At 38.5% G+C, this 13,928-nt stretch overlaps 1 protein-coding gene across 12 annotated transcripts in view; it reads right to left on the reverse strand.

The window, feature by feature from the left end:
• Positions 1–862: 862 nt before the first annotated feature.
• RIMKLB (ribosomal modification protein rimK like family member B) overlaps positions 863–13,928 on the reverse strand; it is a 131,439-nt gene continuing 118,373 nt past the window's right edge. For all 12 annotated transcript variants that reach the window (XM_079938531.1, XM_079938525.1, XM_079938527.1 and 9 more), the window contains 4 exons: positions 7,001–7,231; positions 5,196–5,282; positions 4,128–4,331; positions 863–1,328 (listed from right to left, as the gene is read on the reverse strand). In XM_079938531.1, the coding sequence (XP_079794657.1) occupies positions 865–1,328; positions 4,128–4,331; positions 5,196–5,282; positions 7,001–7,231 (986 nt within the window). In that variant the 3' untranslated portion in view covers positions 863–864. The remainder of the gene's footprint in view (positions 1,329–4,127; positions 4,332–5,195; positions 5,283–7,000; positions 7,232–13,928) is intronic.

Consider the following 13,928-nt stretch of genomic DNA (forward strand, 5'->3'; position numbering starts at 1 on the left):
CTTCACTTTGGCCATTGTTAAAGATGCAGGCATAGATCAGGGAATGTTAAGACTAGCATGTATTTAAAAAAAAAAATGCAACATTAACAGAGCATATATCTTTCAAAAAAGGCTAAAACACTAACAAATACAAGTCAATGCACATATTTTTAACTAGTGCAATTTTATCTACAATGGAGTAAATGTTATTTTGTGTGCCAGACATTGCAATACTGTTCATTTCCCTTTTATCATGCAAACATGCCAACTTTATCATTAAAAAAATCTTTATTGGGTCACATTCACGTTGCCCTCCCACCCAAATTAAGGGGGAAAAAGTCAATAACAGAGCTCCTCAAGATCGCATAACTATGAACATAAAGCTCCTAGATAATAGTGTATAGGCTGAATTTTCAGATTTGTATAAAAAAATTATAATTTAGGTAGATGTCTTCCTCACGGATTACAACACAATGTTAAGTACACTACTCTGAAATTTGTACCAACTGTACAAAAACAAAAGCAAGAGACCATGAAAATATTATGTTCTTCATGGCCTGAGAGCCTACACATCTCTCTGAGTAATGTAAAACTACGAGAGCCTGACATTTTTCTGTATCTCACCTCTTCTGCCTCTCTATCTGTAGGATTTGCAAATCAAAGTCAGTAACATCTTAGTAGCAAAGGTCTCGTCTATCTCCCCATTCTTCCTTCCTAACTAATCCTACTCAATTTTCTCTCATCTCTCTGAGCATTTTCTATGAACAGCATTGCAAGTTGGTTTAAAAAAAAAAAGAAAAAGAAAAAGAAGAAACAAAGAAAAAAAGGAAAGAAGAAAAAGAAAGTTTTACAAGGGTTTTGTTGGTTAATTATTTACTGGTGGAATCACTCCACCAGGAGTTTGATTTCATTGGCTAGCAGTTGGTTCATGTTGAATAGGCCCCCCGGGAGCTTGGTGAGCAGCTCTCGCTCCGTGGTTTCAGGGTCGCTGTCAACAGAGCTGGAACTTGCGCTCATGTTGTCGACAGCAGTGTTGGCTGGGGGACCCAGCTCCGGCTCACTAGTCTCACTGGCCGTGGACACCACGGAGAGCAGGGACATACGCCGGGTGAGCCGGCCAGAGGGCAGAAGGGAGGCGGCATAGTCCGCTATGATACCAGCTACATCTAGATTACAAGCCTTATCAAAGGCTATGAAACCTACATTTGCATTGGCCTCGCAGACACAGAAGGAGCCGTCGTCTTTCGTCAACAGGTCAATGCCACACACATCCATTCCCAGGATATTAGACACCTGGATAGCTAGCTGTTTCCCTTGTTCACTCAGTGAGCACATCATCCCGACACCACCTGGCAAAAGAGAAATAAGAAGTTACCAAAATGACAAAATTTTGGAGTAAAACTAAAGCTGACCTTAAAGTTAGCCTCTAAGGCTAAACCTCTCTTCTAAATCAGTAGAATAGCAAAAGTGTTATTCTAGTGTAAAACTGGGACTCTGAAGTCTAAGATTCTTTCATTAGGGAATCCCCTTCCAACGCAGTCTCTCGACAAATTCATGACTTTGTACTTTTTCCATATGCTATTTTTTTCTGAAGCCATTAAACTTTCACTGAAGTCTATCTTACTTGCAATCCCATGGAACTTTTGCATAAATACAGTTAAACCACTTAATGTTGTTATTGGTTTTTATCAGTTTCAGATTTTGATTTCTAAAAACAGAGATGCATAACAAGGACAGAGGACAGAATCTAGGAACATGCTTTTCTTCCTCCACAGTCCCAATTCTAATCTCTTTGCTGTTCCTAAGCCAAAAGTATTCTGGGGTTTCAGGTAGCTGGAGGAGTGTATGTGAAGTCTTCGCTGGTATCTGAGAGAAAAGAATTAGAACTAGTTGGAGACAGTTTCAAGACTAGAAAGGACTAGATAAGGACTAGAAAGCAAAAGAATTTGGACAAAACCTTGGCTTAAGGAGCTCAACAGGAGGAAAGCTGACATCAGTACTATGTAAGTATGCCTGACCCAAAGAGACCAAAGGTAAAGGCACATATGACCAGAGTCCCCCTTACCACTGTGGCTGGAAGAGTACGGGGAGGGGAGTGCAGGAAGCAGGGGACTGGCACACTAGCCAATGAATTAAATGACACTGCTTCTCAGTATCCATAGTACTGAGGCCATCTGGAATGTTCCAAATAACCAGAGCAGAGCTCTGATGTGACGTGACAATAACAAATAACAAGCTGTCTATGACCTGAATGAAAGAAATAAGAGCACAAATTCAAGTTTAGCACAAAAAGACTCTCTGAACTAACACAAAAACAGGATTACCCAACTTAAAAGTTTCAACAGAGAAACTGAAGGAGAGTTGCTTTTGTGAGTCTAACTTATAACTTGGAAAATCTACTGTGAGAAATATTTTGAAGCACATACAAAAAACCTGAGGTGAAGTCACAAAAGAAGGACAAAAAATCTGGATAACTGAATCAGAAAAACCCTAACCCCCAGAAGGAGAGAAGAAATTTTCCTGAAGCTTAGAAAAACTGAATCTGATAGAAACAGCTTACTAAAATCCAGGTTGGACTGACTGAGAAGAGACACATATCTAAAAATATCCTGACAAAACTGTTTCGCATTTCAAATAAAACAAAACAACCAAAAATAAGAGAACAAAACAAAACAAAAAACAAACTTACAAAGAATATAAATTACCTACCCCCCTCCCAAAATCAGAGTAGATTTGGACATTCAATTGCAAAAGTGTAAACTGTAGAGCAGCAGAACAGAAGTAAGACTCACACAATTTAAGAATCCTATCTCAGCCAATATATCATTCTCCTTTGAGAAAGACAGCAAGCTATGAGGTATCTATCACTCACACACACCATCCAGGGAAAATAATCAAGAAGAGATACTAACATAACAGCAAATGACTAAGGACAGAAAACTCAAGGTATGGGAAGATGCAGACGGGGAGTAAAGAGTGACTAGTAGTGTGATTCTTGCAATACAGGTGTAATTAACTCTCAACAGATAAAGACTGCCTGGGAATGGATAACGTAAGTGCTACATAAGGATTCTTGCAACAGAAGAGACACACAATAAAAGAAATTCTATTATAGACTTGAACTAAAACTATTAAATGGTTTCAGAAAAATAGTGGAATACAAAGCCCAGGGAAGCAGAAATTTGTGTCTGTTTTGTTCACTGCTATATACAAAATACTACTATAACAGTATTGATACTTAGGAGGTACTCAAAAATATTTGTTCAGTGAATGAATGAATCAAGAGGGAGGAGTAGGAAGGGAAGTAAAACTGTTCTAATCCTCTCATGGGAAGAGAGAGGGAACAAGAGGTGATGCATTTTGAGAGTAGAGATTTCAAGGAGTTTGGATATGAGGTGTTAGACTAGAAAGGAGATCAAGAATGACTCCAAGGATTTTGGTCTAAACTAGAAAGATACAGTTGCCAAAAAACAATAAGGAGAAAACTGTGGATGGGACATATTGGGAGGAGGAGTTAGATGAGGAGTTCAGTTTTGGACATGTTAAGACTAAAATGTCTAACAGACATCTACATGGAGATATTGAGAGGCAGTGATTTATATGTGCCTGGAGTTCAGGAAGAAAGCCTAAACTGGAGAGATAAATTTGAAAATAATAACATAGATAGCATCTAAAGCCACGAGCTAGGTAAGATTACTAAGAACGTAAAATACACAGAGAAGAAGAAAACACCCAGACTACGCTCTGAGGCCCTTCAACGGTAAGAAATCTCAGAAGATATACACTTAAGCAAATCAAAATCAGCAACATTCTTTGGACCAATGGGTAAAATGGGTTAGGACACAGCTTAAATGAAATAATATGACCAAAGAGGGAATTTGTTAGACATTTCACACATGTGCAAATTGGGGTACAAATTGAGCCTGGGTGAAAGCAAATTTATGATTCAGAGAAATCCAGCTTCATTACTAGAAAAACAATTCTATACTTTTATTATATTCGTGGTAAATCTATGAATCATATTTACATGTGAAAGATACGTTTTTCAACATATTAAATAAAAAGATCTAAGTTATATACAAATACTCACTGAAAAAGCTTTAATAGTATTACTTTATATCCTAGAAAGACACTTGCATTGCTTTTACCTAGTGAGCAGTTGCTTTGCATCCTCCCATCCGTTGAACAGCGTAACATGGTGCCAACCACACGGCCTCCCACAACAATGACACGTACATCCCTTCCATGAGACTCTTTAACATACTTCTGAAACAGGTATGGAGCTTCATGGCGAATAAGATGGCTTAGATCAGCCAAATGGTGCTTATCGCGAGCCAAGAAAACTGCTTTGCCTGTGGTCGAAAAGAATAAAAAATGTAAGTCAACAAACTATGAGCAGTTGATATCATTACCTGCATTTTCTTGTGTCCCAATCTCCTTTTTCAGAACCAACTGCTTTTTAACCAAAGTAACAGCGTTATGGTAAAATGTATATAAAGACCAACTAAATATTTGGGTTCTTAAGATTTGTATTCCTCCAGGTTAGCCAATAATACTAGCCTCACTTATCAACAAAACATTTTTCTGAGTTAAAACATATGTTTTATATATTACACAATATTAAGATGCCATGTTTGCATATAGTAAAGTAGCAGTATGTTACTACTTCTATGCCAACAGAAGTGTCTGCTTTTAAAACATGGTTATAGGGCTTCTCTGGTGGCACAGTGGTTGAGAGTCCGCCTGCCGATGCAGGGGACGTGGATTCGTGCCCCAGTGCGGGAAGATCCCTCATGCCGCGGAGCGGCTGGGCCCGTAAGCCATGGCCGCTGCGCCTGTGCTCCGCAGCGGGAGAGGCCACAGCAGTGACAGGCCCGTGTACTGCAAAAAAAAAAAAAAAAAAAAAAATCTCTAGGATAACCACTAAACGAACAGAAATGTGAGTTGTTGTTGTTCCAGCCTAGAGGAACAACTCACAAAAGCGCCTTCTGTGAGTCTGAGGTACCATGCACCTAGCAATTTCCCTAGAGTAATTCTTCAGAAGCTCTGTTTCAAAAGCTATAAACTTCAATTGACAAGATTACGTCTAGTCAATAACCATGAGCAAATACAAGGTAGATCTAAGTTAAGTCTTAAAAAATCTGTTTTGTATAACCACTTATTAATTCTCAAGAGTAATTTCAATATTATGTGTGGTAGCAACAACTCATACACACCTCTGTGACCCCGTGTATTCTTCACTACCATTGGAAACTCCAGTACTTCTGCTTCATCAATCATTTTAGCAAAGTTTTCATGACCACCTGGTTTGAGCAAAAAAGAAATTTAGGAACAGCAACAGAGGTGTTTTGTGATAAATTTTATCTATACTAAAGTCAGCAAGACAAGGGAGGTACAAGGTAATAACCTGATGGCTAAATTTTGTCTTCAGTTAAACAACCACTCCTTTTAAAATGGATAAAAACTATCTTAAACTATAAATATTCTAATATACAACTCAAAGAAATTAAAACAAAGTTTCCTGATTCTATAACATTTTTCATATTTTTAGCCCTTATTTCTCTACCACACAAATAATAGAAGCCAAGATCTACTTTAGTATATAGAATTCTATTTGGATTAAGAAACAGAAGAGTGAGGCAGTTGGGTAGACTTATCCAAAGTTGAAAAGATGCTGCATGCACAGGCATGGCTCTCTCTCTCATCAAATACACAAATTAATATTTCTTATCTCTATTATAAATCAGAGTTCTTTCTACACTGAGCTATTCAGTACCCATGGGTTATGTCTTGTTCTTTCTGTTTATATTCCTAGGAACAAACGATACAGAAGCAAAGCTACAGCAAAAATGGATTGTAGTTGTACAAAATCAGCATGGTGACAGAATAATCACACCAAGAAAAGGTTCATTAAACAACTGTGATATCATAAATTTTCAGCTCAGAGATATGAAGATGACCTAGTCTCCAAATTTTAAACCTTAAACGTGAGAGCACAGGTAATATTCATTAATTTGGTTAATATACTTTTCTCCTTTCCATTCTCTTAAAATCAGAATTGTAGAACGATGAAATAAGCTATATAATATCTCAAAAGCATCAGGAAGAGAGAACTCTCAAACTGTAACAGGACAGGAATTTCTTTTTAAAGCCTCGTTAACTCTCCAAGCATTCTGCTGGACATTTTAAGAAATATTTTTATGAAAAAGTATACTGATTTATAGCAAGTCTGATTCTTTCCAAACTAGAAAAACTGGAAAGGCAGGAAATATATTAACATAATACTGTTTACAGTAGTGCTACTCCAAGTGTGGTCCAGTAACCCCTGCCTGTGACTTCTTTGCTACTGATATGTGTCCAAATAAATACAAAAAGAGTAAGCACAAGAAAGCAATTTGGCATTGCTCTGCTATTTTTACGGTACTTTACGTGTACTTATCCACAGCAAATGGGTCTTAAAAAAAAAAAATAGTCCTCTACCACAGGTGATTTTAGAAGCACTGGTTTAAAGCACACCTAGTATAGTGTAATTTTCTTTAAAAATAGGGAAATATTTATGAACCATTATCATGAAAATGGTAATGAAGATAATCAGAAATTATAGAGATGACAGATTCTTTTACCTCAGGGGTTGCCACACTAAGGACTGATTGGGCATACAGCCCTTTTTTGTAATTAAGTTTTACTAGAAAACAGCCACACTCATTGTTTAAGCTTTGTCTACAGCACGTTTCACAGTACAACAGCTTTACTGAGGGTCACAAGAGAGAACTTACAGCCTGGAAAGCCCAAAATATTTACTATTTGACCCATTACAGAAAGTTTGGTCAGTCCATTCTACTCATACCATACACAGATTCATAATTCTCCTGCCCAGTTTGTTAAAACTGAAAATCGCTTCTAAGAGTTCTTCCTTGTTCACGAATTTCATTATATCACATAACCCTAATAGTTTAGTAAGGCTTTCAAAACTTATTGGTGCTCTAAAATTTAGGCTATAAATTCTTATTAGTTAACTCACCATAAGAGAAAGTATCTGGCAGAGGAACACCATGACCTGCCAACTCTTGAAACGTCCAGAACTTATTAACACAGTTCAGGATGGCTTGAGGTCGGTTCATCAACCTGCATCCCATCTTCTCCAGATGACGCAAAACAGTGATGTCACTATCACTTTGCACCCAAGGGGTTGGTACTCTCACTACCACCACCTGAGGGTAGGCAGTAATTAGTTCTCCATTGATACGAAGACCTGAAATATACAGGAATGAAACCATAACCATTAAAGGGGACTATACAATAGAGAAACAGATATATACCAAAGCTTAGGTCTCAAAACTAAATGTACTATTTTGCTAACATTTCACTGGGACAGAGAGACATTCCTCCTTAAATAATTTTCTTTTGTAAGAACAAAGAAGATGTAATAAGAAGAATGTATGCCGGGGTAAATAAATTACAGTACATGTCAATACAATGAAGTATTACATATCCATTAAAAAGAATGTCATAAATCTCTATGTTCAAAGATGGAAAGAATGTCCAGATGCATAAGGTTAAGTTTTTTAAAAGCAATTAACTCTTGTGTTTACATATGTACAGAAAATATATAAAAATGGCTTTCTCTGAGTATGTGTGGCTGGCAAGGCAGGAAGAGAAGGGCAGAATGAGGAACTTTAAAACATTTTGCTCCATGCAATTCTCTATCTTTTTTAAGTGAGGATGTATGCTTTTAGTACAAAAAGAGAATTTTCTTTCTGTAAAAAATAAATAAATGTATTTATTTATTTATTTTTGGCTGTGTGGGGTCTTCGTTGCTGCGCGCGGACTTTCTCTCGTTGTGGCGAGCAGGGGCCATTCTTCGTTGCGGTGCGCAGGCTTCTCACTGCGGTGTCTTCTCTTGTTGCGGAGCACGGGCTCTCGGCTCGCGGGCTTCAGGAGCTGTGGCTCGAAGGCTCTAGAGCGCAGGCTCAGCAGTTGTGGCACACGGGCTTAGTTGCTCCGCGGCATGTGGGATCTTCCCAGACCAGGGCTTGAACCTGTGTCTCCTGCATTGGCAGGCAGATTCTTAACCACTGGGCCACCAGGGAAGCCCCAAAAAGAGAATTTTTAAAAGAGCAGTTTTCTGAGTTTTATCCAATACCATTCTATTTTTAAAGAGGTCCCAAATAATAAAGAAACAAGGTACTTGTTGCTCCTTACAACCTACTTTCATTAAAAAATTACATATACTTATTTAAATAACATTCAAATACAAAAATATAACACATTTACCTCCCATCCAACATCCTACACAGTGTTAACAGTATGTATCAACTAACAGTTAATAGTTAACTAATAGTATGTTAATAGTATTTTCCCCACCATTATCTAATTATAGAAAAATATATATAATTTTTAGACAAATGAGATACTTTGTTTACATCATTTTATGTCACTTTCTCTCATCACTTAAAATTATACCAGACATCTAAGTCAGTGCACATATAACTGTATTGGGCTCAACAGAATTATATTTAAAGATACACCACATGATCAATCCCTTACTCATGGACATTCATTCATTGAATAAACATTAAGTAATTACTATGTGTCAGATTCTTTTCTAAAAGTTGGGAATAGATTGGTAACTAAGGCAGATAAGGTCCTTGACTAGTCACTGTACTCTATATACATTTACATACCCAGGACTTTTATAGTGAGTGAGTGAGTGAGTGAGTGAGTGAGTGTGTGTGTGTGTGTGTGTGTGTGTGTATGTACACCGTATTCTTTATACATTCATCTGTCAATGGACACTTAGTTTGCTTCCACGTTGTAATTATTATAAATAAAGCTGCTATGAACATGGGGGTGCAGATAAATCCTCAAGATAGTGATTTCATTTCCTTGAGGTAACATGCTGGATCCACAATTCTGAGCCAAAAGAGATTTTATCTATTCTGATTAAGGGAACTGAGGTTATGTGCTTGATATTACCTGTTGATACTTCACACCATCCCCATCTTTTACTCCCTCCCTGTATGGCATGGACTAGAAGCACTTCCTACTCTCCCTTGCCAGCAGGATTCTATTTTGAGAATCCACCAACGAGAGACAATTACACAAAATTTTAAAGGTCAAAGAGAAGTAGAAGTCATTATTCTCCAGGGGCAGCTGGTAGCGCTGTGGTCATCAGCAGATGTGAGGTTTTTTGCCAAAAGCTTCAGGCATTGTCCTTGCAGTCGTTCACTGACCATGCTGCTACAGGCATCTTGAGATCAGCAGCAGCGGATTCCTGCAATCCTACATTTTCTCATTTCCTGGGCTTTTGTGCTGACTTGCCTCAACAGGAAAATCTAAACAGCATTTTACTTGAAATCAGAAAAAAGCCTAGTGACCAAATTGGGAGTTAAAAGGGGACATGGAGAATGGGAAAGGTGAAAAGGGAACCCAGTTTACGGCAAAAGATGCTGCCTCTGGGTGTAGATATGAAAGATTCTGGTGATAAAATCAAAGTAGAACTATTCTGTAACAGTTGAAGTACGGATGGGAACTATACAGATGTGTATATAAAATACACATGTGTATTACAGGTGTGTAAAATAATTCATATCTGGTAGTGTGGAGTGTGTGTGTGCTTACAGAAGGAATCAGCCCAAGACTTAATACCTAAAGAAATGGGGATGTATAGGCTGAAAAAAGAAAAAGAAAAAATGGCAATTCCTAGGACTGGATTTGATGAATCTCAGTTAAGGGACACGAGAAAGAAGCAAAAACCTGAGGAAAAATGAGTCAAAAAACCAGGAAAATCTAGTTTTAAGTAGTAATATGAAAAATAAGAAAAGTCAGTGTTACCTGGAGAGAATAATCAAATTCGTTAAATGAAACAGAGGTAAAACAAAGACTGAGTTTGGGAAAACTTGAGTGATCAGGAAAAGAGACACTGTCAACTGTCAAGAGAAAATTCATCCATTATGACACTATCTTCTCATTTCCCTAAAATGGAGATACTTTTTGCGCCTTTTAAGAAAGGGGATAGAGAAGGCAATGTGTTCCACTCCCGGTCTGCTGCCAACGGAAATTGGGAATATGGGAGTACTTTATCCAAAGCACAGTCAGATCTGCATAGTACACTATATGGGCATTACTGAGGATGGAAAGAAATTCAATGCCTCCAGTAACAGAAACAGACACTTTATTATCCTAGACAAGCAGAAGGTGATCTGAGACTGCCCAGAAAGAAGGGCAGGTACAGATGAATGTGAGCAAAAACAAAAAGGCAAAGTATTACTGATCTCTTGAGTACTCTTAGTAAATACCACTCATCTTTGATGCAGAGCTTATAAAACTGAAATATAGGGAGGATGACTCTTTTCCTTAGATCCCTGTTATTCATTATACACATGTACAATTCCACTCTACTCATTGTGAAAACAGCTATTCCAATTGAATGTGCTACCAGTCAGCTTTGCTTTCAATTCCACTTCTTCAAGCGTATACTGTCTTTTTTGCTCATCATCTTAAACAGCAACTTATGAAACTATTCATCTAGTTTTGTTTCATACTGGGATAGAGATTTCAATATAAATATTTTGGGTAAGTTTTGAATTAAGTGTATGATTAAACATTAAAAGCCGGGCTTCCCTGGTGGCGCAGTGGTTGAGAATCTGCCTGCTAATGCAGGGGACACGGGTTCGAGCCCTGGTCTGGGAGGATCCCACATGCCGCGGAGCAACTAGGCCCGTGAGCCACAACTACTGAGCCTGCGCGTCTGGAGCCTGTGCTCCGCAACGAGAGGCCGCGACAGTCAGAGGCCCACGCAACACGACAAAGAGTGGCCCCCGCTTGCCACAACTAGAGAAAGCCCTCGCACAGAAAACGAAGACCCAACACAGCAAAAATAAATTAATTAATTAATAAACTCCTACCCCCAACATCTTAAAAAAAAAATTAAAAGCCAATAAATAATGAGTTGACCTTAGAATAGCAATGAGGTTGGGAACAATTTTTATTCCTACATTTTTTAGATAAAAATGTATTATGTATTAAAAGGCTGCTACTGTTGTCAAGGCAGAGTGAGAAAGTGCTGAGGGCTGATTATTCTCCCAAGTTGAAAGATTCCTTTGGGATATTAATAATCTCCTTGCCAGTAATTAAGCGGGAAATCTCTCATGTAGCCTGCTCTACACCTGTGCTTTTTGAAACTAGTTTGGCTACATGATAAGTACTAGGTGTTTTCATCCTCAGGAAATAAGGATAGGCTTATCTGCTGACTGGCATTTCTTTTTCTTCCATCCTTTACTATTCCAGAGGATTTACCAGGACCTCTGGAATCACTTTAAAGCTAACAAATTTTAAGAATTTAAACTGGAAGTTTCCAGTGAAGGAGCTATTTGTACACAATTAAAAAGCGACACAGTCTCTGTGCCAAAAATCAAGGATGCACTCAAAGATTAAGACAGATGAGTTACTAGAACACGGGAGACAGCCTCAAAGAGCTTTCATTTAGCCAAATTTCAAAGAAAAAAAACGACTAACAATGCAAAAAAAAAGCTCATTATTCTATAATGATAATGGAGAAGGGGGGCTCATTTGCTATCACTTGAGGAACTATTACATAAATCTGTATTCTAAAAACTGGTAGGGACTTCCCTGGTGGCGCAATGGTTAAGAATCCGCCTGCCAATGCAGGGGACGCGGGTTCGAACGCTGGTCGGGAAACTAAGATCCACAGGCCACAGGACAACTAAGCCTGCGTGCTACAACTACTGAGCCCATGTGCCACAACTACTGAAGCCTGCGCGCCTAGAGCCCCTGCTCTGCAACAAGAAAAGCTACCACAATAAGAAGCCCACGCTCTCCGCAACTAGAGAAAGCCCACACGCAGCAACAAAGACCCAATGCAGCCAAAAATAAATAAATTTATTAAAAAATAAAGAAATAAAAACTGGTAAATAATGAGGAAAAACTACATTTATGCCCCCATTTCAGGAGGAGCTATTTATCACCAGTAGGAAAAGGTCTTCTCTAGAAGAGAATGTCAATTAATATAGAAGGAATAGCAAAATTAGAAAAATCACCATTTTGCAAATCCCAATGAAATATCAAAATATCATTATAAGGGGGGCTTCCCTGGTGGCGCAGTGGATGAGAGTCCTCCTGTCCATGCAGGGGACACGGGTTCGTGCCCCGGTCCGGGAAGATCCCACATGCCGTGGAGCGGCTGGGCCCATGAGCCATGGCCGCTGAGCCTGCGTGTCCGGAGCCTGTGCTCCGCAACGGGAGAGGCCACAACAGTGAGAGGCCTGCGTACCGCAAAAAAAAATAATAATAATAATCATTATAAGGAAAGGTGGATGGGATATCTGTATAGTGCCAAAATATCAAAGAATTGCTAGGCAAAAGATAAAAATAGATTTTTCTAACAGACCATGCAGACACTACCTGTCCCAGTGATCAAACTTATCCTGGACAGTGGCACAGACTATCATTTTGGGCCTCCTGGAAGAACGCACTGCGAAGCATCCATGGTCAACTAAGAGGTAACTGTGTGCACAAAACACATGAACTCTATCTAATGATGCCAACTCGCAGGAAGCTTCAGGAGGCAGACATCACAAGAAAACTATCACACAAATCCAGGATATGAGACATTGTTCTGATCACTTCAAAAAGTTGATGTCACTTTAGAACTAAAGATGGGAAGAATGTCTAGAGTTAGAAAGACTGAGTAGACATTATATCCAAATACAATGCATGAACCTTATAGAGCCTGATTTGAAAATAACTGAAACAGGTATTTTGGAATCAACTGCGACAATCTGATTCTAGAGTATATATGAGATGATATTAAAGAGTTTACTTTTCTTAGGCGTGCTAATTGTGTTGGCTCATAGGGAACAACATCCTTATTTTTTGGCCTCAGATACTGAAATATTTAGGGGTGAACATTAAGATAGCTACTTGTATTCAAAAGATAATGACTCTCTCAAAAAGCTGTGTGTAATGTACATAATGTTTATACATACTAGGAGAAAGATATTAAAGAACTATAACAGGGGGTTACTATTGAACACTCAATCTAGGTAGCAAGAATATACCTGTTCATAATTCTAGTCTTTCAGCTTTTCTCTTCATTTAAAATTCTTAATGAAAACCCGATTTGGAGGGGAGAATCCAAGACGTATCAAATTCTTAAGTATTCTCTACAGAGAACTGATGCTGGTCATTCCAGTTTCAAAATCTCTGGGTTTTGCTGCTCAGCTTTTCATTTTTTTTTTTTAAATGGTTTCTCATCCTTTCTCTCACCAAAAGCCCATTTACTATTCTGCCAGTGACCCACCTCCCTTGCCATTTATGTTTCAAGTGCTACTACTGCAGTAAAAACTTTATATTAGTTCATCTTGGAAGGCGGAAGAGGGAAGACTAACTGAAAGCTGAAGTAACTTGCTAAAGGCAGTCAAAACCAAATCTAGGACAAGAAATCTAACCTGTTCTTTCTCAGGCTGTGAGTTCTACTTAGAAAAAGCAAGGAGTCAGGGTAAGAGATTTATAACTTCTGAGCTCCCTACTTCCAGCTAAATTCACATAACAAACTTTAGTTGTTTAGGTCAATAATCCAGAATGCTAATCCATTACTTAACTGGCAAAGCTATTAAATTCACCACCACATGTAAAATAAAAGGGGCTATATTAACAAAAAAGACGAGATAATTCTGAACGTTTTAAAATACTCAACTCACTATAAATCAATTAATCCACTTTAGGACATTAAAAAAAGATTGCAGCAAGAGGGCTTAAGTCACACGGACCTGGTGCCTACTATAAATGCAAAACTGTCGTCACATGAGAATTGTCCTCCTAAGCTTTTTTTTTAAAAAAATCACTGGCTTGGGGCTTCCCTGGTGGCGCGGTGGTTGAGAGTCCGCCTGCCGATGCAGGGGACACGGGTTCGTGCCCCGGTCCAGGAA

Source organism: Stenella coeruleoalba (genome assembly GCF_951394435.1).
Source record: "Stenella coeruleoalba genome assembly, chromosome: 11".
Lineage (NCBI taxonomy): Eukaryota > Metazoa > Chordata > Mammalia > Artiodactyla > Delphinidae > Stenella > Stenella coeruleoalba.